At 41.7% G+C, this 23,984-nt stretch overlaps 1 protein-coding gene and 1 long non-coding RNA gene across 5 annotated transcripts in view; one reads left to right on the plus strand and one right to left on the minus strand.

Moving 5' to 3' along the window:
- The window catches only part of LOC137172949 (uncharacterized), a 43,490-nt gene that overhangs the window by 7,165 nt on the left and 12,341 nt on the right, over positions 1–23,984 (minus strand). For 3 of the 4 annotated variants that reach the window (XR_010925083.1, XR_010925085.1, XR_010925084.1), the window contains exons 3-5: positions 12,228–12,346; positions 10,295–10,546; positions 3,642–3,726 (exon numbers count right to left, since the gene is read on the minus strand). This is a non-coding gene — a long non-coding RNA (uncharacterized lncRNA). The remainder of the gene's footprint in view (positions 1–3,641; positions 3,727–10,294; positions 10,547–12,227; positions 12,347–23,984) is intronic. The other variant, XR_010925086.1, reaches the window with a different exon arrangement.
- On the plus strand, positions 494–21,985 carry inhbaa (inhibin subunit beta Aa). The gene is made up of 3 exons (XM_067577586.1): positions 494–621; positions 1,038–1,824; positions 17,463–21,985. Exons 2-3 carry the CDS (start codon positions 1,272–1,274, stop codon positions 18,281–18,283), a joined length of 1,374 nt encoding a protein of 457 aa, XP_067433687.1. The 5' UTR covers positions 494–621; positions 1,038–1,271; the 3' UTR covers positions 18,284–21,985.

The raw sequence follows: 23,984 nt of genomic DNA on the forward strand, positions 1-23,984 counted from the left end.
CCTTCCCTCACGCCAAACACGTCGCCCACCGCAGCGCGACGAGGCGAGACCGCACAGTCATGAACCGTGATGTCATGTTGACAAACTGACTGGTAGACAGACAGACAGACAGACAGGAGAGAGTCATAGGATGAAATCCAAGTCATCCAAGAATTTTCCCCTCAACACGTAACTCATTCACAGCCGACCGTGGGAGGAGGGAGGGAGGGAGGGAGGGAGGGGAGGGAGGGGAGGGATAAAGGAATCCCAGCTTCGCTCCATTAACAGCCAAACAGAGGGAGGGAGGGGAGAAATAAATAAAGAAAGACAGAAAGAGAAGGAGGGAGGGAGAAGGTAAAAGTTGGAAGTGCTATGAGTCACAGAGCGAGATGGGAGGAGACTGGAGTGGAGGAGAGAGAGAGGGATGGAGGGAGGGAGGTATAATTATGGTCGGAGGCTGCCAGGACAAGAGAGAGGAGAGAGAAGCAGGAGGGAGGGAAGGAAAGACGAGAGCGAAGAGAGAGAGAGAGAGAGAGAGAGAGAGAGAGTCCAGCCCACTCCGGTAAAACCATTCAACTGGTGAACGAGGGAACGCATTCAAGACACAGAGAGAGAGAGAGAGAGAGAGAGAGAGCAAAAGAGGTAAAAAGAGAGAGAGAGAGAGGAACTCCCTTCGTCTGGGATAACTTAGTCAAACTGCCTCTCGCACACACACACACTGAACACACACTCTGCAGCGACTTCACCCCGGGAACAAGGATTCTCCTGCTCGCCACAGTTTTTCCTTCATTCATCATCACATCTGAGAGTTTTTTTTTTTTTCTTCTTCTTTCTTGTTTTCTTTCTTTTTTCTTTCTTTCTTTCTTGTGACGCCTCCACATTTTCCAGCCATCTGTCCCTGACAAAAAAGATAAGGATTACTCATTTTCTCTCTCGGCGGCGTTGAGTGTGTGGTTTTTTTTTTTTTTTTTTCCTCTTCTTCTTCTTCTTCTTTTTTTTTTTGTCCTCCTCTCTCTCCTCTCGTTTTCTTTACAGCTTTTTTCCCTCCGTTTTCGCAGGTGGACTGTGAGCTGAGCTGAACTTTGCAGCGTCCAAACTTCTGAGGAGAGAGCGAGAGACAGTCGGAGCGAGAGGAGGCAGAGAGGAAACAGACTCTGTCTTCATCCAGGACTGAATTTTTCTTCAAACACTTTTGGCCAAAACTCGACTTTTCTTCATCTTTTTCGTGTCTGCATCCGGCGGCAGCATCACCAAAATCCAGCCCGGCAGCCAATCAGGCGTCTTCTGTCATCATGTCTGTCTTACCTCTGCTCAGCTGGATCGTCCTGCTGCTGGTCCAGAGCTGCAGCTCGTCTTCGGACCCGGCGTCCAAACTCCAGCCTCCGCCGCTCTCTCTGAGCGTCCACCCTCATCAGCAGCTCCCGCTGGACGCCGCCTCCAGCTCCCACTGCCCCTCCTGCGCCCTGGCCAGGATGCGCAGAAGCGAAGGGGGAACGACGGCGGCGGCGGCGGACGACATGGCGGGACACGACAGAGAGGAGGAGGAGGCGGCTCAGCAGGACGTGGTGGAGGCGGTGAAGAGACACATCCTCAACATGCTGCACCTCCAGGCCCGGCCTAACATCACCCGGCCTGTGCCGCGCGCCGCGCTCCTCAACGCCCTGCGCAAGCTCCACGTGGGGCGGGTGGCGGAGGACGGCAGCGTGCAGATCGAGGGGGAGGAGGAGGCGCGAGGAGGGCGGGGAGGAGGAGGAGGAGGAGGGGGAGGAGCAGCGACGGCAGCACGGATGGAAGACAGCAGCGACGCGCAGGAGACAACGGAGATCATCACCTTCGCCGAGGCTGGTGAGTACGATGGCTTGGTGTGTGTGTGTGTGTGTGTGTGTGTGTGTGTGTGTGTGTGTGTGTGTGTGTGTGTTCTGCATCAGAGAAACACACACGCAGAAAACCTTTTGTGTGTGTATATATGAAAAAACAAAGTGTGTGCATGCACTCGTGTCTGTGTGTGATCAGAAATCAAGATGACTGTGTGTAAGCACATGTATTTCTGTTCTGTGTGCACGTGTGTGTGTGTGTGCGCACGTGTGTGTGTGTGTGTGCACGTGTGCGTGTGTGTGTGTGTGTGTGTGTGAGAACTCTGCGGCAGATCGACAGTAAATGTTTAAATGTGTAAATCTGCATTTTCATAATGACTAGTGGTGTCAAGGAATGTGTTACCTGTGTACGTGTGTGTGTGTGTGTGTGTGTGTGTACATGCATGTGTGTGTGTGTGTGTACGTGCATGTGTGTGTGTGTGTGTGTACATGCATGTGTGTGTGTGTGTGTGTGTGTGTGTGTGTGTGTGTGGAGAGTGTTTAAGCACATATTTGCATGTGTTTCAGTTTGTGTGCGTAAAAGACAAAAATGCAGCTGTGTTGGAAATCAGCTTGTGTAACGTCCAGTCTGTGTGTGTGTGTGTGTGTGTGTGTGTGTGTGTGTGTGTGTCCACCTGCTTAATTCCACCTGCGTACTCACTCAGCCGAACCCATCAGATATCCACACATACACACAAACACGCGCACGCACACACTAACCTCTGTAATCGCCTCCTGCTGTTTTCAAAGAATACCTCATTATCTACTTAAAGTCAGAGCGGATTCGTGTGTCGCCGCCTGCGTGTGTGTGTGTGTGTGTGTGTTTGCATGAGTGTGTGTGTGTGTGTGTTTGCATGTGTGTGTGTGTGTTTGCATGAGTGTGTGTGTGTTCTCTTAAATAGTGCTGGAACGCTCTCCTGACAGACGGTAGCGACAGAGAGTCAGAGAGAGTGAAGCGCTGCTGTGTTACTGAATAATAAGTCAGGATTCAGGGTGAAACCGTCGCCGCCTCCTCTGCGCTGCTCAGAGGCACTACGGCAGGCTGAGGTCAGGTGTCGACTCCGCCTCCTCACCTCTCAACATGTTTTAAACATGTTTTAAACATGTTCAGCTCACCGGACGGTTTGAACTCTGAGTTATGAGCTTATAAACTTGCTGTCATGTAGTTAAACGACTTCATCACTGCAGTCGAATCTTTAAAGTCTTTAAATTGCATCATTTTCTAAATCCATCAGTTTCATTATCATTATATGATTAATGAATCATTTGAGCAGCATCTGGTTCCTTTAAAGATGCTCCAACATGTGACATCCTGCTTCTCAAAACATCCATGTTTCCTCATTTTGTTTGTTTGTCTTCTGATTTTGACTTAAAGCAGAAAATCTATTTAAAAATATCGGTTACACTTTGTAAAAATGATCAATAATATAATATAAAGTATATAAGATTTATAGTCGATGGACTCAAACATGTGAAATTATCTGTATGAGCTGATTATAGTGAACAGAAATGGTGACAAAATTAAAAATGAATGAATTTTCTTCACCGATAACACTTTTAAGTTGTATAAATAGTTAATAAATGGTTTATAAGCACATATGGGGACATTTTATATTATTACAGCTGTGTTTTACTATGTCGTCATTCATGATCTGATAGTTGTGGACTAAAACATTAATAACTACATTATAGTGTGTTATAAACCATTAATTAACTCTTTATAGGCTGATTATTAATGATAATGTGGGAGTTAAAGTCGCGTTAACGGCTGTGGAGTTTCCTGTGTCGTACTTTCCTCCAAGAGCTCACCTGTCAATCAAGCCGTGTGGGCGGGACTCTCGCTGACGTCTTCTGGATTTTCTGTTGCAGTTTGAGTTTTTCTGTAGGCGAGAGTCTGGAACAGCAGATGGAAAAAGATTTTTATGAAGTGGATCGGTGCAGACAGACTGAGAGCAGCAGCTTTATTTTAAGGAAAACATCAGAGAATATAAGAGCATGAATCTGCTGTCAGAAAACAGCCAATCGCTGAAGCTGTTCTCTTTGTCGGACGGTTTGTTAAACGTCACCAATGCGGGTGACATCCAGGGGCGTGTTCTGTTCGGGCGGGTTATATAACCGCCAAACCCCAAAAAATCATGAGTTCTGATTGGCTGATGGCCACTCTGGAGGCAGGGCCATGCAGCTGTCACCACCTTACAAATCCCAACATGATCCTCCTGCTTTCCTCTTTCTGCTTAGAACCACTTAAGAACTTCATCAGAACCCCTTTAGAACATATACAGCCCATTTTGATGCATCAGAACTATTTCAGAAACACTTTATGAGGGAGAAAAAGCATTTAGACGCTTCAGAAACTCCATTTAATGCCATTTAAAATGACGTTGATCTTCCACAGAAACCAAAACACCAGCTAACGAGCTACGACTGTGTTCACTTTGATTATTAAATGTTAAAAAAAAAGTTTTGATTGACAGCCTGCAGACACTGCTCAAGGCTAAATAATGCTCTTGTTAATATTAATCGACAATTCTAAATTTGGCAGCTTATGTCTTTCACTCTGTTAAACTTCTTTGGTGCATCAGCTCCCTAAAACGTTTCAATACGCAAAAAAAAGTGAAGATAAACAAAATTGATAATTTTCTTTGTAAAAGCAAAACTTAAAGCTCCTTTAATGAAGTTTTTGACCACTAGGAGGCAGAAGAACCCCACAGCTTTCATAATATCATCCTATAAAGTAGCTGTGGCTAACATGTTAGCAAACAGCAACACGATCATCCCTTTGATAATGTCAATGATGGCTTGTGGAGTTCCTCAGGGTTCTATTCTCGGTCCTTCATATTTTCGGTTAAAGCTACATAAATATTTGTTATATTCCTGTCTGCTGGCTGGAAACACTGAAACTGAACCAAACAGTAAATATTTGTATAATTATATTCATTATTAATTTTGTAACTTCAAACATTAGGCAGAAAAAACGACGTGGTTAACTTCATTCACAAGCTTTGAGGCTCTTTAACGGCTAATGCTAGCTTGGATCAGCTCATGCTAGCTTGGACGGCTGTCACTCAAAACCAACATTTTGTTTTTGGGACAGAACCAGTTATTTTGAAGTATACTGAGGCCTTTAATGTGCAGGCAAAACCAAAACTCTGAGCTAAAAGAGCTTTTTAACAGATGTCGGCACTTTAAAAACACAGAAATCCCACCCGGTTCCTCCTCATAGGACCTGATAAAACCTTTTCTGGGATGTGACATGACCCGCCGTGAGAATACTTTGCACGCAGCCAGTCCTGTGCTTTGTTAGGAATAACTGATGCATTCAGGGACCTCGGTAATCGGTTATTTTGGGCGACGGAGATAGCGAGTAGAGGAGCCCAGAGACAACTGGATTCTTGGCGGAGATGAAGTGTCAACCTCCGTTTAGCAGCTCCGACACAATATCTATCTGTTTGTGGTTTTCTGTCCTGTCTAAATTCCTCTCTTCCTTCCCTGTTTATCCCCTCGTCTCTCCCTACACACAGAGGACAATTAAGCTAATTGAACTTAATTGAACACATCATTAGTGACATTCCACAATCCACTTTCATCTCTCTCTCTCTCTCTCCCTCGCTGCTGCGCTCTCTAACCTCGTTCTACCCTTCCGATCTCTGGCAGACAGAATAAACCGGTCATTGTTGGATCTATTCTGGTGTCCACCGGAGTCTGTCTGGGGGATTCAAACTAGCAACCCCTCCGCTGAGCTCGGTGCTGGTTCGCCGTCCTCAGAGAGGAAACAGTGAATCACAGCAGCTGATAGAGAAACAAAGACACACAAAAACGTGTCCGATGTGAAAATAAACCACAATTAAGACGTTTCCTTTCTCTCGTTCTCTTCATCTCTTTCTTCCCACACTGTAAAAAAAACATTTATTTATAGATTTTTTCATTTTAATTTGACATATTTTCTTATGTAATGAATGAATTTACATGTCTAATGTAAAATAACATGAGAAATGTGTTCCTCATATTACATTTTATATGATCTTAAATTAAATAGATTGATATTTTGACATTTTTTAAAAGGTAAATCAGATGTTTTCAATCTTTTTATTACATTAAATATAGATTAATATAGAAGATTTTACATGTAAAATGTAATTAACCTCAATTTATAACAGAACATTTCTGTCATTTTAAGCCTGATCATTTGTATTATAGCAGAGTCAGTGTATTTTTATAGAAATTGTTTTTTAGGTGGAAATACCTTTAATTATGGAATTTTACTGTATTTTACAGTATTTTATTGGCGAATAGCTGCCAGAATATTTTCCTCATATTCCTCTCTTTTGTTTATTCTTTCTAGTTTTTCTTCCACCTTTTCATCTTTTTCTCCTCATCCCTCCCTCCATCTTTCTCTGTCATCATTTTTCTTTTCTCACTTTCTTCACTCGTTCTTCTCCTTCATTTACATCATTTTTACTTTAAATCTTTCTCTTTTCTGCATTTTCTCTCTTTTTTTCCCTCCTGGTCCTTCACTTTGTCTTGTGACATGTTTACAGTCGTGTCCTGCAGTCGTAACGCTGCTGGTTTGAGTCCTGGTTTAGTCGTCGTCGTCGTCGTCGTCGTCGTCGTCGTCGTCGTCGTCCCACCGCATCGTTTGGCTCCTCTTTGATGTGTGACCGGCGGCCAAAGATGCTCTATGTCTGGAGAGATGAATCACTACATAGTAAACAACTACAGATTGGGTCCAGACCTGCAGCACACACACACACACACACACACACACACACACACACACACACACACACACGAAAATCTGAAGATACTGTAGATTTAGAGATTTGACAATAAAGTATAAATGTAGTGAAATTCAACATTTCAGAGCTCCAAACTATTAAAAACACGTCATTGAGCCACAACTGACGTTCCTTCGTTTATCAAACTGCATCTCTTACTTAATTACCTTGAAATTCCATTAATTTACCCCCCAATTAAAGTGCAATTAAGATATTTTAATGAGATGATTAATGGATTAATAGATGAACGTATATGAAACTGTTATCTGCAGAATTTCAGGTTTGTAAAGAGTTTGAAACTCCTTCAAAGGAGTCAAACTTTCACTCAGTATATCCCTTCATACATCATATTGATCTGTTTCCTCCTGTTTGTGTGTTACAGACTAACTCGTTAAAGAATGCCAGACTGTCAGAAAAGAGCTTCGACTCCAATTTTTTTAGATTTAATACAAAGTAAAAACATTTACTGGTCAGGTTTTGTTACTTATGAGGTCATTTAAATGATTCACTGCTTTATTTTAGAAATAAATGTACCATTAGCAGCTGGAAGCTAACATTCTGGATCCTCCAGCTGTGAGAGCAGGTTCTCTGGAAATAAATGTATTATGAATGAAATATGAATCTCTATCATGAGTTTAGTTATTTCTAGGTAAAAGTAAAGCTTTAGTTTGCTTCCACCTAGTTATCATGTCGGTTGAGTTTCTGATCCCAGATGTGACATAAATCAAACTCTGCCGTCGTTAGAACAGAGTGAGAGATGTTCGGCGGTGTGTTGAAAAGCGGTGAGAGTGAGACGTCGCTGTGTTTTGCTCCTCTCTGCCAGCCGCCCGCTGTGTTGTCCCTCTGGGAGGAATCAGGGAGGACAGGAAGGCAGTTCAAACGCAGAGGGAGGAACGGTGGGAAAGAGACACCGAGAGGGAAAGAAGTCAGAGAATTAGAGAGAGAAGTAAACCTTCTCAACCTCGACTGTCCCTGAATGACTTCGTCTCTTCGTCTCTCTTTAAGCCACACAGACAGACTGCGGTCGGGTTTATATTTATTACAAACTGAAACAGAAGCAGTATGAAGCTGGTTGTACTGGGAGGCTGATTAACAAACCGGAGGGAGGCTGCCAACAAACATTATTATCTTCTGTTATTATATGATGAAAGATGTTGAGTTTACTATCATGTAAAACTGACAAACTAGCAGATATTTTCACATAAGAAGAGCGAAGAAGAAACGACTTAAAACGACCATGAATGGTTCAATTATCTCCATGTATAGTGGGAGTCAGCAGGGTGTGAATGTGAAACAGGAAGTAGAAACGGTTAAATGTTGTTAATGTGTTGAAACAGTCCTGATAAGACTTTTCCTGCAGAGATAAAGATAAAGAGAAGCTTCTTCTTCTTCTTCTTCTTCTTCTGGTCCTCTTTGTTGAACAGATTTAGTCTTTTACTGTCTGACTGACTCTGCAGCTTCTCATATTTCTCCGATCTGCCTGTTTTGACGTATAAGACGTTTACGTGACGCCGTTCACACTAAGCAGCTACGTGTGTTTGCATGGATGCACCAGATGAACCAGTATGTGTCCAGTATGAGCTGCAAACAGGCTGAATGCAGTTTAGTGAGAATAATGTGTAAATAATGATGAGATGATACTCGGGGTTGTTTGCAGACTAATTTATATCTGATAACAATAATTGTTATTATTATGGTCACTGTCTAATCTCTGCAGGAGGCTGATTGTACTCATATCTTCATCTTGATTGAACTCCTCCTCTTCATCAGCACAGAGTGAATTATTTTGAATCCGCTTCAGTGTCTGCGCTACTGTAAATGACGACGGTACGGAAGCATATGGAGCATATTATGATGTTTATTTATTGTTTTTCCTGCCGCTTCAGCTTCACACGGTTAGATTCATATTTGTGTTTTCACAAGTGAACAGTCGTTGAGATGCTACAAGCGTCTTTGTTGAGGAAGAGTTGAGTCTCTGTAGATATTAAAGGTTTTGAGAAAAACGCTGTTCCGTGCGTCAGAAGCTCGAGCTGAGCTGAGCTGAGCTGAGCTGAGCGGCGGTGGCGGCGGCGGGGTCTCTTTGGCATTTTGGTATTTTGAGTCGGGAACATTTGACTGTCAGATTGGAGCGCTTATCTGCTCTCTCAGTATAAATAAACCGGCCTGGGAACCCAGACGAACCGAGAGGCAGAGAGAGGGTTACAAGCTGGCACTTCAGCTTCAATTTAGATCAAAACTTTATTGTCCCGAGAGAGAAATCTGGTCTGTAGATGAAAAACATGCCCCCTGAAATCACTTTGAGAAAACAATGAAAACACAATAAAAAGCTGATGAAAACATTACCGACCGCTGCAGGCAGGAAACAGTGTCTCTCATTTTTGACTCCATGTTAGACGTTTACTGCTTGAATAATTTTACAGACCACTTTTATTTGGTACTCGCAGGAAGAAAACGCCAGACGGGAAAGTTTAGCGAGTGAACAACGCAAACAAGACACTGTGTTACAGCTCAGAGCTTTTCAAAACAACCACAAACAAAATACTGTAGAAAACGAGAATCCAGAGTTTTTTACATACTTGTTTGACGTTCTTGTACGACGTGAGACTTGAACTCTGGTCCTGTTATTATTAGATTAGATTTGTTCCATAGTTATTGTACAAAATCTCCCACAAACAAAGAATGAAAACATTGAAACCAAAAAAAAAAAAAAAAATAAAAAAGACCTCTGAGGCAAAACTTACAGGAGTTTTTCTGTCACTTTTTTCAGTTTAATTATGCAAGAATATTAACTCCGTACATCCTGTAATCATCACTTGAAGGGAAACTTGCCTCGGATGTTCACATGAGACCTGACTGAATAGTTACAGATGGTTATATAGTTATACAACATTTCCTTTTGTGTAGAAACTACAGCTGTTGATTAAATGTAGCGTAAAGCACATTATTACACCGCTACTGGCCCCATAACAACAGCCAACGGTGTACATCAATACACTACGTCCAACATATGACCCCCAAACCATCAAAAACAAACAAACTGAAGCACAAACAAACCTTCCACTTAAGTTTGAAACAATCTGGAGTGAGTTTATGTACATTTTGTGTCGCGTGGGCCTCTAATTGTCTCTATTTATTTATATTAAACACAGATCTGGGCTGCGATTGGTTACTGTATGTTCAGCTTGTCCCTCTGTAATCCTGTCAGGCTTCTTTTTGAAGGATTTGATGCTCTTGAGCAGGATTCTTGGTCTATAAACTGTCTGTAAACAGTAAAATGTGCATTTCCTTGAGCTCAAAGTGACGTCTGCAGATGTTTCATGTTGTTCGTCTGAAACATAAAGTTTTATAATATTGGGTGTAGCTTTGCTGTGAAGGGCGTATGTATACCATCCTTCTCTTTCCTGTCTGCGCTTTGATCCACCCAAATGAAAAAATGACTTCTTCAGAACTACAAAAAGGCGGGATTTCAAAAAAAAAAAAAAGTGTGTGTGTGTGTGTGTGTGTCGTCTCTCTCCAGCTGACGATGAGCGAGTTTGGCATCCAGGACGTTGCTTCCCTCAGACGGCGAGGCCTCTTTAATGCCTCCTCACCACGTTTGTTTACCGGCTGTTTGACAGCGTTACACAGATTTAGTTTCAGCTCAGTGTGTGTGTGTGTGTGTGTGTGTGTGTATTTACTAACACTCACATGTGGTGCCAATAAGGCCGAGCAGGGCGTCGACTCTCCGGGGGTCTGGAGCGGATTTCTGTCCCACGCACGGGCGAAGCTGAGCCTGACAGTCCGCACTGAGGGTTTACACCTTGTCCACCTTAACTCCATTAACACAGTCGCTGTTTACATCCTCCTGTAAACGCTCTCAGCTGACGACTTTAGAGGAGCAGAACAAGTCTGGAGGAGTCGCAGCTGTCATGTGACTAAACAGGATAATATTAGTTTATCCTGTAAAAAAAAAACATCCAAAATTATCCTTTAAATCCAGATCAAAGCCTCATTAGAGAGAAGAGGATGGATTTACTTGTTCAGGCATTAAGGAAACATGATTATTTATATTATATTATTAATTACTTTTGGATCTATGATATCATTTTTAATTAAAATGTCCGTTTAATGACCTTATCTGTGACTTAGATCTCACTGTGTGGTTTGTGCTTTGAGGAGTTGAATCAAAGGCTTCATTTATGTTTTGTTTTACTTCATAAATTTCCACCAAATTTCCCCTTTAAGCAGCTTCAGAGATGTGTATCAGCTGGTTCCAGCTCTCTCTCTCTTTATTTCAAACCCCCGACAGGACTGGAGCCCTCGACCCCCGGGTCAGCGTTAGCACCACGTTACATTTCCAGTGTCTTTAAACTCTTAAACACTGTCAGGAGGCGGCGACCCCGCCCACCGACCCCCCTAATGTAAACCAAACAGACAGAAGGAGGGCCGACGGTGATCCTTCTTACAGAGACAAGACAGAAAGAAAGAAAGAATACTGTATAGTAGAATATTGTCACTTGTTTTGACAGCTGAGGGATTCTGGGAAATATAGTACACTGTACATTCTGCTAATACTAACTGGTGAGTTTGGTTTCTTTGTCCATCCAACACTTTGGCTCAGAGTGAGACATCTTCACTCTAGCGCCACCATCAGGCCAAAGTTCAACAAATAAACATGGATATCATGCAGGCAGATTGTCAGTAAATGTTGAGGATGAACTCTTTCCCTCTAGCGCCACCATGAGGTTAACCTTTTAGCAACAACTATCGGATGAACTGTCATAGATTACGTTCATGTTCCCCTCAAGATGATCTGTAATAACTTTGATCCTCTTTTCATCCAGCGCCATCATCTGCTCACCATTAAATTCTGTCCAATACTTTGGTTTATGACCAAACATCTGCAAAACTAAAGACATACTTTGTGTTTACTGCTAATTAGCAGATGTTAGCATGCTAATACGCTAAACCAACACGGTGAACATGGTAAACCTGCTAAACTTCAACATGCTAGCATGCTGGTGTTAGCATTTAGCTCGGCCTCAGCAGACTGTGAGTCTTGTTTGAATGTTTTTGATCCTTTAATGTAAACCTGACAGACTCAGAGGAGATGGAGTGGTAGATTAGCGCCCCCCCATTAAACGCACTGATCTGTCACATCTGTCACTTCCAGCTCCAGTAAATTAGCTCTCCTACTGGTTCATCTTCTCTCTGGTCTGTCCGCCCAGTGAACAGTTTCCATTTTGGAGTGTGGGAACGAGAGAGAGAGGAGAGAGAGAGACAGAAACAGCTGTGCAAACTGTAAATCCCAACAGAAGCTGATGTTTCTTTGCTTTGTCTTTGAACAGTCGCAGCAGCAGATAGCGACGGAATAAAAGACGAGAGGAAAAGTGAAAATAAATAGAACAATTCTCTTCTTCACTGACATAAAAACACACAACACGCACTCGCACACGATACACAAACAAAGATACACAAACAGCTGGACGCACTCAGCTCGTCCATTGAAAGGAGGGATTATGGTGGACAATGAGAGGACGACAGTGTGTGTTTGGACAGATGGGTACACTGTGTGTGTGTGTGTGTGTGTGTGTGTGTCAGTAAACACAGCAAACAGAGGATGGAGGGTGTGTTCACTCACTGATGTCAACAGTCAAATCCAGAATTAGCAGCGTCCCAATTCAGGCCCCGCCTCCGCCGAGCGACGACGCCCGGCGAGGTCGAAAAACAAGACGATGCGTTCAGGTGCTACTCTTCAGCCTGTAAATTAGAACAAAAGTCTCCACGTCAGTGTGTCACATTTACTTCTTTTTGTTTGTTTTCTTACCTGTTGTAAGAAGATGGGTGTTTGATGGTCTAAACTGGGTTTTTGATGGTCTAAACTGGGTGTTTGATGGTCTAAACTGGGTTTTTGATGGTCTAAACTGGGTGTTTGATGGTCTAAACTGGGTGTTTGATGGTCTAACCTTCTTTTTTAAGTGTAAATTAAGAATTTGATAGTATACAGTGGCTTTCTGAAGACCTAAAATGAGAATTCTGATGATCTAAACTGGGTTTTTGATGGTGTAAACTGGGTTGTTGATGGCATAAAGTGGGTTTTTGATGGTCTAACCTTTTTTAAGTGTAAACTAAGAATTGATAGTACACAGTGGCTTTTTGAAGGTCTAAATTGAGAATTCTGATGGCATAAACTGGGATTGATGGTCTAAACTGGGTTTTTGATGGTCTAAACTGGGTTTTTGATTGTGTAAACTGGGTTTTTGATAGTCTAAACTGGGTTTTTGATGGTGTAAACTGGGTTGTTGATGGCATAAAGTGAGTTTTTGATGGTCTAACCTTGTTTTTTAAGTGTAAACTAAGAATTTGATAGTATACAGTGGCTTTCTGAAGGTCTAAATTGAGAATTCTGATGGCATAAACTGGGATTGATGATCTAAACTGGGGTTTTAATGGTGTAAACTGGGTTTTTGAAGGTCTAAATTGAAAATGTGATGGCAGGCACTGGGTTTATGGTGGTTTTTGTTTGTTTCAGCAGCAGATTTGTTCACCTGTTGAAAGAAACTCAGTAAAAATCTGATAACTTGACTTGTTAAAGTGAGTTTTTTTTTTCGTGGGTTTTTGGTAGAAGTCTGGTAACAAGAAAAGTTTTGTTTTGGTGTCGTTTGATATTGAAAATTATAGATTGATCTCATGATGTCTGACCTTTGACCTTTTGATAGCTTTGAGGAAAAATCATCTGTGGTTTCAGCTGTTGAGGAAGTTCATGCTCAGAGCTTCCAGGTGTCTGATAACACAAAACTTTAATCTCTCAAACGCCCGTTTAACAGATGACTCTCTGCACTGTGTGTGTGTGTGTGTGTGTGTGTGTGTGAGGGGGATTACAGAGGATTTAATAAGATTTATCATAAACCAAGAGCAAAAACCTTTTAACAACATACCAAACAGTGTTTGTGTCACATGTTGGCAGGATCTCTTGTTTAGCTTTGTTAGCTGTTAGAAAGGCTTCGTCTGATAAATCAAATTAAAGTCATAATATACGCCCCAAATGTTTGTAAGCCACTGCCGATGATGATGAAGATGATGTTTGGCTCAAATGTCCGTTTATCGTTCCTCGTCTGTCTGTCAGAGAACAGCTGATGAAAAAGCTGTTCGGTGTTCTCTGGAAGGGTCAAAGAGCTGCAGCGATGGCTGTTCACTGGTCCCAGAAACTGGTTTTGATGGTTTAAATTGGGTTTTAAGATGCTATAAGTTGTTTCTGATGGCTTAAATAAAAAGTGAAAGAACTCCAGAGTTTGCAGAAAGGTTTTATCTGATAGTTCCTGAATGTTTCCTCCATGTTGTCTGTTCATTTGAAATAAAGACGTGAAGTTCTTTGAAACTCTTTTGTAACCCGAACGAACATCAGAACACGTGTTTGCTTCAGTTTTCTACACACTCTCTCCTCCCTCGCCGCTGCGCTGTCCAAACACAGACACCGCATGACAAACTGTGTGTGTGTGTGTGTGTGTGTGTGTGTGTGTGTGTGTGTGTGTGTGAGAGTAGACGAGGGCCAGAAATCAGGTTTTATGAGTTGTTGAGACATCAGACAGTTTGTAAAGATCAGTCTTCTGTAAATGGAGGGGGATTAGAGAGATGAGCTGTTAGCAGAAGACTTGCAGAGGTCGGACAGACTCCAGGAAACTCAAACGTCTCGTCTCTCGAGTGTAAATGAGCTGCCGGAACTTCTTCTGTCTCACCTGCTCGATGGAGTCTTTACATGTTTTAACACATTAAGAACGAGTCGACTAAACTTCACATCACCATTAGTGTTCAGATTGATTTCCTTCCTTCCAGGCAGCCGTTAGTTTCACTGTGAAAAACTTTACTTTACAGTCTCGTCCTCTTTTTCTCCGATGAAGGAAAATCTTCAACGCCGCAGCACACGGTGATGTTTTAGACATCATGTTGTTCCTGCTTTGTGTCAACATGGCGGTACCTTCCTGCACAAAGCCAGCTCCATAAAGGGATGAAAGCTTGATCACCAGCATCAGTGTTAAAGCTCATTAATGTATCGTTAATAATCCATCAATGTTTAGTCAACTTTATTTTATGTTAAAGTTCTGTAGTTTGTTTCTGTTGCATTCAAAGACCCTCCGACGTCTGTGTGTTATAGAAACACTCAAAGCCTCACAGCAGCTGATGAATATAAAATACTGACGTTATTCTTAAAATAACTCAAATGTTTCCATCCAGCACACACGTGGAAACTTATTTATCCTCCAACATCGCTCCAGCTTTTCAGAAAAGAAAAGAAAGTGAATCTCCAGCAGGACGCCAACAGATAGCGAGCGGTGATGTCATGGACGACATCACGTCCACGTTGTGCAGCAGTTTAAAGTCTCTCGGTGTCTCTGCAGACGTGTACATGTGACTGTAAATCACACGCATGTAACAGACGTCCGTCCGCTCAGCTCGTCTGTCATTAGAGACGTAATAAGCGGCTCCGTCCGACTTCACCGTTCAAGCCACTACTTTGTGCCGCTAACATGCTATTAGGATTTCCTCCTTCAGGACTCTCAGACTCTCAGGAACGGTTGTCAAAGTCTCTCAGAGACTCTGAGCTGCAGCAACAACTGAATACAACACATTTAACTGTGTATCTGTTAATCCTGGAGTTCACTATGAATCCTTTAAGATTAATTAACTGATAATGAAAACAATCATTAGTTGCAGCTTTAGTTTTTTATCCTGCACAAAGAAAATCATTTCACCTGAAACTGTCTGCTTTCATCTTCAGTGTTTCTTATGAAACATGAGGAGTCAAACCAACAGTGAGGTTGTGCATCATGCAACACTTTCCTCCACATCACTACATGATCTGATTAAACACAAATGATCTCTAAATGAGCAGCAGTGACAGTCGTCCATCAGGAAGTATTATCACATCCGTCATTATTCTCTTTAATAGTCCGTTGATTGTTAACGGTGTATAAATGTTGATCATTAATATTATGACGTATTATTATTGGGTCGTCCACTAATGGGAAGATGGTGGTTTGATTCCCAGTTCCTCCAGTCTGCATGTTGAAGTGTGTCGGGGCTCCTGATGGCTGCACCAGTATCAGTCAGTGTGAACAGGTGAATGTGGCTCATAGTGTAGAGAGCTGCTTTATAAGTGCATATTCTCATGTGAGAAGCTGCGACCAAAACATGACTTAAATGATTCATCAATTATCTAGTTAATTAATCAACTGATTGCTTTCAGCTCTGCAGTGCTGCCATGTGTCGTGAGGGTCAGTTTGAGCAGCTCACAGATATATAGTTTCATGTTTAAAAAAGGTTCAGTAATTTACTAAATCAGCTGGACACTGTAGTTTGTTAGGGACTATTTTCAGCGGCGGATGAATCCAGGTTTGGTGCTGTAGTGTGTGTGTGTGTGTGTGTGTGTTCATGGTGATGAAGATAAATCACAATACGTGTTAGTAGATCAGTTCATTAAGAAGAAGACTCATCCTCGTCTTCCTCTTCTTCTTCTTCTTCCTCCAGCAAACATCACAAACACTATTCTAAGAAATAATGAATGAATGATCAGGGTTTTTTTTTTCTCCATCGTCTCTGAAGTGATGATGATGTAAGTGAGATAATCGCCTCCGAATTGTCGGTTAAACGGCGTTAATGGACTCGCTAAAGTGCCGACCGCCTCCACACACACACACACACACACACACACACACACACACACACACACACAAGCCGCCCATTCACACCGTTCAGCAGAGCATCACTGCTGCTGACATTCATAAACTCCCAAATCGTGACTTTGATTTTCTGTATTTTCTGTGTGGCTGACACCCACGAGCGAGAGACGTTAGTGAGAGCGAGAGAGGAAAAGGTGATGCAAAGATCTTATGTAACGGCGACGGATGGAAATTGGGTCTTCAAAGTGGTGATTAGCTGGCTGCTGCTGCTGGGGCCTGGAGGTTTTCTAGGAAATGTAAAATACAGGTCTGGACGTGTGTGTGTGTGTGTGTGTGTGTGTGTGTGTGTGTGTGTGTTGAAAATATGTAGGAAAGTTCTGGTCTTCTAAGTTATTTTATTGTCTAAATGATTAATAGATGATTTTTAAAAAAAATATCCTGCAATTTAACCCCAAACGAACCTTTTGACTACTACTTCAGAGCAGCCTGGCAGACTGAATTCAGGGCAAAAAAAAAAGAGTCTGTTAGACTATCAGCACAGAGCAGCTGCTGCCAACTCTCACAGGAAACGTCTCACATTTACCTTCCTAAATAAAACAGTGTAACATTCCCACACTTCACCCCGAAGTCAAAGAACAAAAAAAAAAAAGATTTTCAGTTTTTCAGACGTGCTGCTGTAAATTCAGTCACACTGAGCTGCAGTAATGACAACACAGCTCCTGGTGGGAACCATTAGCCGACTCCAAAACCTCCGACCACTGCTGCTGAGTCAGCAGGAAGAGTCCAATCTGCAGAGTGTGTGTGTGTGTGTGTGTGTGTGTGTGTGTGTGAGGTTGTGTTAGAGACGGTAACATAATGATAAGTGTGTGTGTGTGTGTGAATGACTCTATAGCTCTGATGTGGCTGACACACACCCACATCGTGTGTGTGTGACAGACTGAGTTTACTTCACACACACACACACACACACACACACACACACACACACACACGTCAGATCATTTGTGTTGGCGTCTGGCGAGGCGTTCACGGTACTCTGCTACTTGTAGTAAAAGAAAAGCCTCATATCCTCCATGTTTTACAGTTTTTGTAGTCTGGTTAACCGGCAGCCTGAAGCATCATTACTGTTGCTATGGTTACCTGTAGGTGACGTCATTCCACGCAGACCTCATCCTAACCCTCTGTGTCTCTGTCTGCAGGTGAGTCTCAGGGCCTGGTGAACTTCGTCCTCTCTAAAGAAGGTGGTGATCTGTCTCTGGTGGAGCAGGCCAACGTCTGGCTCTTCCTCCGTTTGGCGAAGACCAACCGCAGCCGAGCCAAGGTCACCATCCGTCTTTTCCAGCAGCGCCGGCTCCCCAGCGGACGTGCGTCTCTGCCGGAGGACGACATCCTCCTGGCGGAGAAAACGGTGGACACCCGACGCAGCGGCTGGCACACCTTCCCGGTGTCGGCGGCGGTCCAGGCGCTGCTGGAGAGCCGAGAGAGCACGACGCTGAGCCTCCGGGTGTCCTGCCCGCTCTGTGCCGACGCCGGCGCCACACTTGTCCTTGTCTCCGGCGGCTCAGAGACGTCGCAGCGCGCCAACCAACGGGAACAATCCCACCGGCCCTTCCTCATGGCGGTGGTCCGGCAGGGGGACGGCAGCGACACGCGGCGGCGAAGGAAGCGCGGGCTGGAGTGTGACGGGAAAGTCCGCGTCTGCTGCAAACGACAGTTCTACGTCAACTTCAAAGACATCGGCTGGAACGATTGGATAATCGCGCCACCTGGTTACCACGCCAACTACTGCGAGGGCGAGTGCCCCTCCCACGTGGCGAGCATCACCGGGTCCACGTTGTCCTTCCACTCCACCGTCATCAGCCATTACCGCATGAGGGGCTACAGCCCCTTCCAGAACCTGCGGTCGTGCTGCGTGCCCACCCGGCTACGCGCCATGTCCATGCTCTACTACAACGAGGAGCAAAAGATCATCAAGAAGGACATCCAGAACATGATCGTGGAGGAGTGCGGCTGCTCGTAAAGATACAAAACCTGAACCGGATCAGTCCGGACCGAACTGGACTGGACAGGACGGGGGGGAGCGGGAGGACGTCTGATCCCAGACAGAGAGAGAGAGAGAGGAGGAGGAGATGGAGGGAGGAGAGGAAGATAAACAGGTGACTTTTATGATCCTCATCACGTTTCGTTCTTCACCTCCTCCCTGCGTCGCTCTCTGGGAACAAAAAAAAACTCTTCTCCGTCCTCGTCCAGCTGAACTCAGAGAGAGTCTTGATGGCACTTTCAGAAAAAAAAGAAAAGAAAAAAAGATAGAAAAAAAAGAATATCTAATATATTTTTGTTACAAACGGAGGGAGCGAGGCTTATTTATGTGGCTGAGACGTTCAAGCACCACTCGACCAGTCAGACCTTGGAGAGACGAGGTGCCTGAAAAACTACGAAAAAAAAAAAATCTCAAAACTATGCAACTTGTTTCACGTATTATGATCTTATTGTATTTTACTTTGTTTTCGTTTGTTTGTTTCCCAACTGTTTACTTTTTTCAAAATGTACGAGGAAGAAAGAAGAAGACTCTTTTGTATTATTTTTGGAAGTATTAATTTGTGATGTGTGTGTGTGTGTGTGTGTGTGTGTGTGTGTGTGTGTGTTGAGAGATACTTGAAAGAAACAAGTTGGCCCGGCTGCTGGAACCAAACACTTCTTTATGTTACCATGGTTACCATGTTGATGTTATAATTATTATTGTCAGTAAGTATATTAATAATATTATTGTTATTGTTAATAATATTTTGTTTGGCTGCATTTGTGTTATTATTGTCTGTTGTGTTTTTTTTTTTTTTTTAAGGAAACGTTACAAACGTTTTCATTTTTTGCACTATAGCGACACTCGTGTTCAGATTAGCCGCAGACTGAGAAGACGATCATAGAGAAGACAGACTGGCGAGTCCAGGTTACAGAAAGCTCACAGGTTTGATCTCCACCGTCAGCCAGATGTTGTCGGTACATCATCATAAGTCGTTCTGGGCTCAAGAGACACAATATGTGTAAATATAACACTAGAATCAGCCAGTTAAATATCTACCATGTGCTCATTTTAAATTGCAAAACTCACAACTTAATTGTGAGACCAACATTACAAAGAACATTTAAATGAGACAATAGTCTGAGTGTCTTAAAATCTCCACCAAATGTTGTGTTAGAAGCAGTGGAAATAGAGATTGATAGCAAAACACTGTGGAGAAAAATGTATTGACTTTGTATCTGTAGAGAAATGTTGGTTTTCTCATTCACTTCAATGCGGTTGTAGTTTTCTGACAGCTAGTAGCATCAACTGCTAACATGTTGGTAGCAACGCTAGCTGGAAATACAGCACGGATTGTAGCTAACTATACAGTGGATGCTACATTTGAAGTTGTTTTAGACGTTTAAAATATTAGCATAGTCGGTATTGATCTGATGACCCAGAGCGCTGATGAACCCAACAAAATGGCTGCTCCACTGGAGGAACTTCCTGTCTGTCCAGGTCGGATTTTATGAGGATTTTTATTGAAGTGGAGAACAAACGGCACTTAGAAGAAGAAAAGTGTAGATTTTGGCTAAAATAAAAGAATCTAAATCACCTTTTCTGGGATCGACTGATGTAGCTAATAAAAAAAAAAGAGTCATTTCACAGCTCCCCATGAGTGGCAGTTTTGTGGTGGCCATTTTCTGTCATTTACACCTCAATAAGCAGTGACAGCTGGTAGTCACACCAGCTATTTTATAAAATCTCCAAAACACAACAAAATAAATGACTAAAAACACAGACGTAGAGGAGTAAAAACAACTTCTATCCCTGTGTGTCTGGTGGATGTTTACAGTTTGTTAACAAAGCTAGCTGAGGACAGTTAGCATTAGCCAGGACAAAGAAAGTTGTTGGTTTCTGTTAAGATTGTAGATTAAGTCTTAAAAAACTTCATCATTATTACTACAAACCAAAAAAACACAATTTTACCCCTTAAATAGCCTTTATTTAAGTACTTCTTAAAGTGACTTTAAAGACCTTACATTAGCATTAGGCTAAGTAGTCCTGGTTGATTTGGCGACACCTGTGGTCACCGGTGGTAACTGCAGGTGTGTTTTATTACAACAGCAAACAGATTCTGAGCGGCTGTTTGTCAGAAATACAGAGAAGCAGCTGGTGTTTCTGTTTACAGTGAAGCCAAACAAACTCACATTGTAGGTTGTAGTCATTTGAAACCAGGATGGGAATGAACCATAATAATGAAAAACTACTGTATCAGTATCAAAAACAAGGTTTGATTTTATGAAAATGTTAAGAATTATAACTTTAAAATTAATTGAAAGGGGTAGTTAATAAAGCAGAATGCATTTGGGGAGACTCATCGCTTTGAAAAATACCAACTCGAATTCACTCCATCTGCTGATGAAGGCAGTGAAATACGGTCAAAAGCTCAGAAAAAAAGCTAGTAAGTGGAACTTGAATTGGAATTCTTTGGTCAAATTATTATTTCTACAGTCAAGAGTGAACTTTGATGCTTAATTTCAATCTCAATTAATATTAATGTTTTTTTTCAAAGTTGCACTTTAGTGAAAGCTTTTACCACTAAATAATCCCCCAAAGCACAAAAGCTCACAAAAGTTATCACAACTCCCTTAATGACAAGAATCAACCGATGAATAAATCCCTTAAAAATCCTCAAAAATGTCATTAAAAGTGGAGATAAGTGATAAAAAAATATGGTCTTTTTGGTTTGTAGTGATGAACAGATGAGCAGTTTTCAATGAGACAAAGGTGTCATCAGCGTATTGTTTGATTTTATTCGAGTTCACAGTAAAATAAAAGGATTTCAGTTGAAGCATTCGATCAATGTGTTCACTTTTAGAAGAAAAATAAAATGAAGGTTGTATTCTGGAGAAAACATCCAGTGTGTCCAGTTTTAGTTTGCTTTAGAACACCAAAGAGTCGAGTTTGTGCATTTATTTGTGTGCGAGAGAAAACGGCTGAAGATCAACTTTCATTAAATGATGTTGAGAAAAAAAAAAAAAAAAAAAAAGTTAATTTACAGCCTGATTTACGTCCATTTTGTGAGAAATTTCACTGAAGTTCACGATTCAGTATCTCTGAATGTGTCATTTGCTTTCATAAAGAGAGACGACTGATGTTTAATTCATGCTTCTGTTTCAGATTTATTTAGTTTTTGGTTGGTTTTTTTGAATTTTTTCTTTGAGTTGTTTGATGTTTTTATTTCTCACGTTCTGCTCCCCTTCTCTCTCCCTGCACACCAAGAACTCCATTTCCCACAATGCTTTACTCCTTACTTTCCACCATATGAAAAAGACAATCCACAGTCAGTCACCTTGTTCTGTTTTTTTTGGGAGAAAACAAACGCTGTCCAATCAAATCTGGTCATTTCTGAGTGTTTCTGTATCGTACGTATGTGTTGATATCAGTATTGTCGACTTGTTCACCAAAATGTTTGGAGTATTGGTCCCCTTTTTGATGAAGTCACACGTGTTATGTTTTCTTTTTTGTTTTTTTTTTGTTTTTTTTGTTGTTATTGTTTTAGAAGAGTGGACGCTCTTCTTCTGGACTTTTGTGACAAACTCACAGTCCGCTCTGTGTGTACATGGACACGAACAAAATGTCAGTGCAGAAAAAAAAGCCTCAAAAAGAAGTAAAAAGTTGAAAAAAAAAAAAGAATAAAAGAAGTGGTTGTGTTTGTTCAGATCTTGTTCTTTTTATTAAGACGAAAAAATATTGACACTGAACGAAGTGGACAAAGAATAAAAAGTCTATTTTTTATTCTGTATATATGGAAATCAAGATTCCAGTATGTTGCATTGCTTTGTTGTACAAATCCAATGTGCTTGTGGCATTTTTCTAATCTAATTTATTTTACAGTATCTCTTTGGTTTTTGTTTTCTGCTTCACCATTAAAGTTTAAAGGATGTACACAAAGAAAATGTGTTTTTGGTCTTTTAAATCTCGGAAAAAAACACGCTGTTCTTCCAAAATATTCCTTTCATTCTCTCCTTGTTTCCTCCACTATAAACCAAAACACTTAATTTAATCCGTTACATGTTCTTCATGTCCCTATTATAGACACTCCCTGGGGTTAATTAAGGAGAGAAAAGGCAATATAAGGTTATTTTGAAGATTATGTGGTTGTTAAAGCTGCTTTTTCTCTGTTTTTAAACTCTTTAAAATAAGTCAGAGTTGTGCAACAATTTGTCATCACTTTCCATCATGTTATAAAGCTACATGCAGGCTTTTGACTCTGGGTCACGTTGACATTCACAACCTTACATTGTTAAACACACATATTAAAAATGTAATTGCAAAAACTGACGCTGAGCTTTTCCAGCTCAGAGGACGAACGTTCAGGGTCGAGGACGAGGCTGCTGGAGCACCTCCAGCCAGCGAGGAGAAGACACAGCAGGAATTCATTTCCACACGCTGAGGAAAAAATGCAGTGCTATTAAAGCTGTAACACACTAGGCGAGAGGTCAAAAGGTTGCTTGAAACCCAGCGGTTTTCCTCCTCTGCCCTGTTAAACTTTAAAGCTGCTAAAAGGCGACACGCCTGACTGTTTGGTCCGAGCTACTGAGCCAAAAACAAGTGGAAACAATATGAGAGTCTGGTTCAAATGATAGTAAAACAGGTATAAATGACTTTTAGATTTGACTTTTCTCTTGAGTTGGCTGCAGGAAAACACCTGCAGCAGGTGAGTCAGGTTTTAAGAACTTTTAAAGGTCATGAGATAAAAAATATGTCTTCCAGTGTTATAACTGTGTGTCTGAAGGTGGGGGTATCTCATCTGTAAGATTAAATAGAACTATGTAAATAACACCTCTGTATAGAGCTGTTAGAATAGCCAACAGATAACTAATGGTAATGTATAAATGGTTGAAATAGTTAGCTAAAAGTAATCAATAAACAGTTGAAACAACTAAAAATAACAGATAAACAGTTGAGATAGTTCACTAAAAGTAATGGCGAATAAAAGTTTCTTCTTCGTGTTTGGTGCCCCTAACATCGTCCTTTCATAAAGCTGTCATGAGACTCCCATTCAAAAGATTTCGAAGATTTCTCGAAACAAAGCCTTATATATCAGGAACCAGATGTCTCTTGATTTTTCTTGCTTTTTCTTCACTCTCTCAGTGTGTTTGTGCTGTTTTTGGGTTGTCTAGTCTACTAAAAAAAACAAAACCTGTTTGTCTTCTTGTTCTGTGTGTGTTTAGATTGTATTTTCATTCCTTTTGTGTTTATTTTACATTGTACATTCACCACATCACCATGTCTGCATTTTTGGAGGTAGTTAGTTACAACACTGAGTCACTTATTGCTTTTAATGAGCAATGTGGCAGTGGAGGAATTTCTCAGGGAATCCCGATTTTCTCCACCACATATAATCACCGACTGGCAGAGCTCTGCCACGATATTGACGGTGTGGTTATCGAGCTCAGGTGTCTGGCAGGGATCACAGCCACAATCCACTACGTCAAAATCTTTTTTAAGAAAGTAAAAAATGGAATATTCTGTTTGCAAACCCCTTTCTCTCAACTCAGTTACATACACAATGTTACCTTTAGAAGCAACCTGATTAGCTGGGTGGTCTACTGTAGTGTATAATAATAATGGTCAAATATTTAATTGTGACTAGAAAGGCACCAACAAGTCTGAGAAAAGTAACTTTATGTTGTGGTTAGGCAGGTTCTCT

The sequence above is a fragment of the Thunnus thynnus genome, chromosome 21 (genome assembly GCF_963924715.1).
Source record: "Thunnus thynnus chromosome 21, fThuThy2.1, whole genome shotgun sequence".
NCBI classification, from domain to species: Eukaryota; Metazoa; Chordata; class Actinopteri; order Scombriformes; family Scombridae; genus Thunnus; species Thunnus thynnus.

Bases quoted from the DNA above. Each gene is read 5' to 3' on its own strand.
- inhbaa (XM_067577586.1), top strand. From the start codon at position 1,272: ATGTCTGTCTTACCTCTGCTCAGCTGGATCGTCCTGCTGCTGGTCCAG. The intron at 1,825-17,462 runs GTGAGTACGATG...CTCTGTCTGCAG, and splicing joins CATCACCTTCGCCGAGGCTG to GTGAGTCTCAGGGCCTGGTG.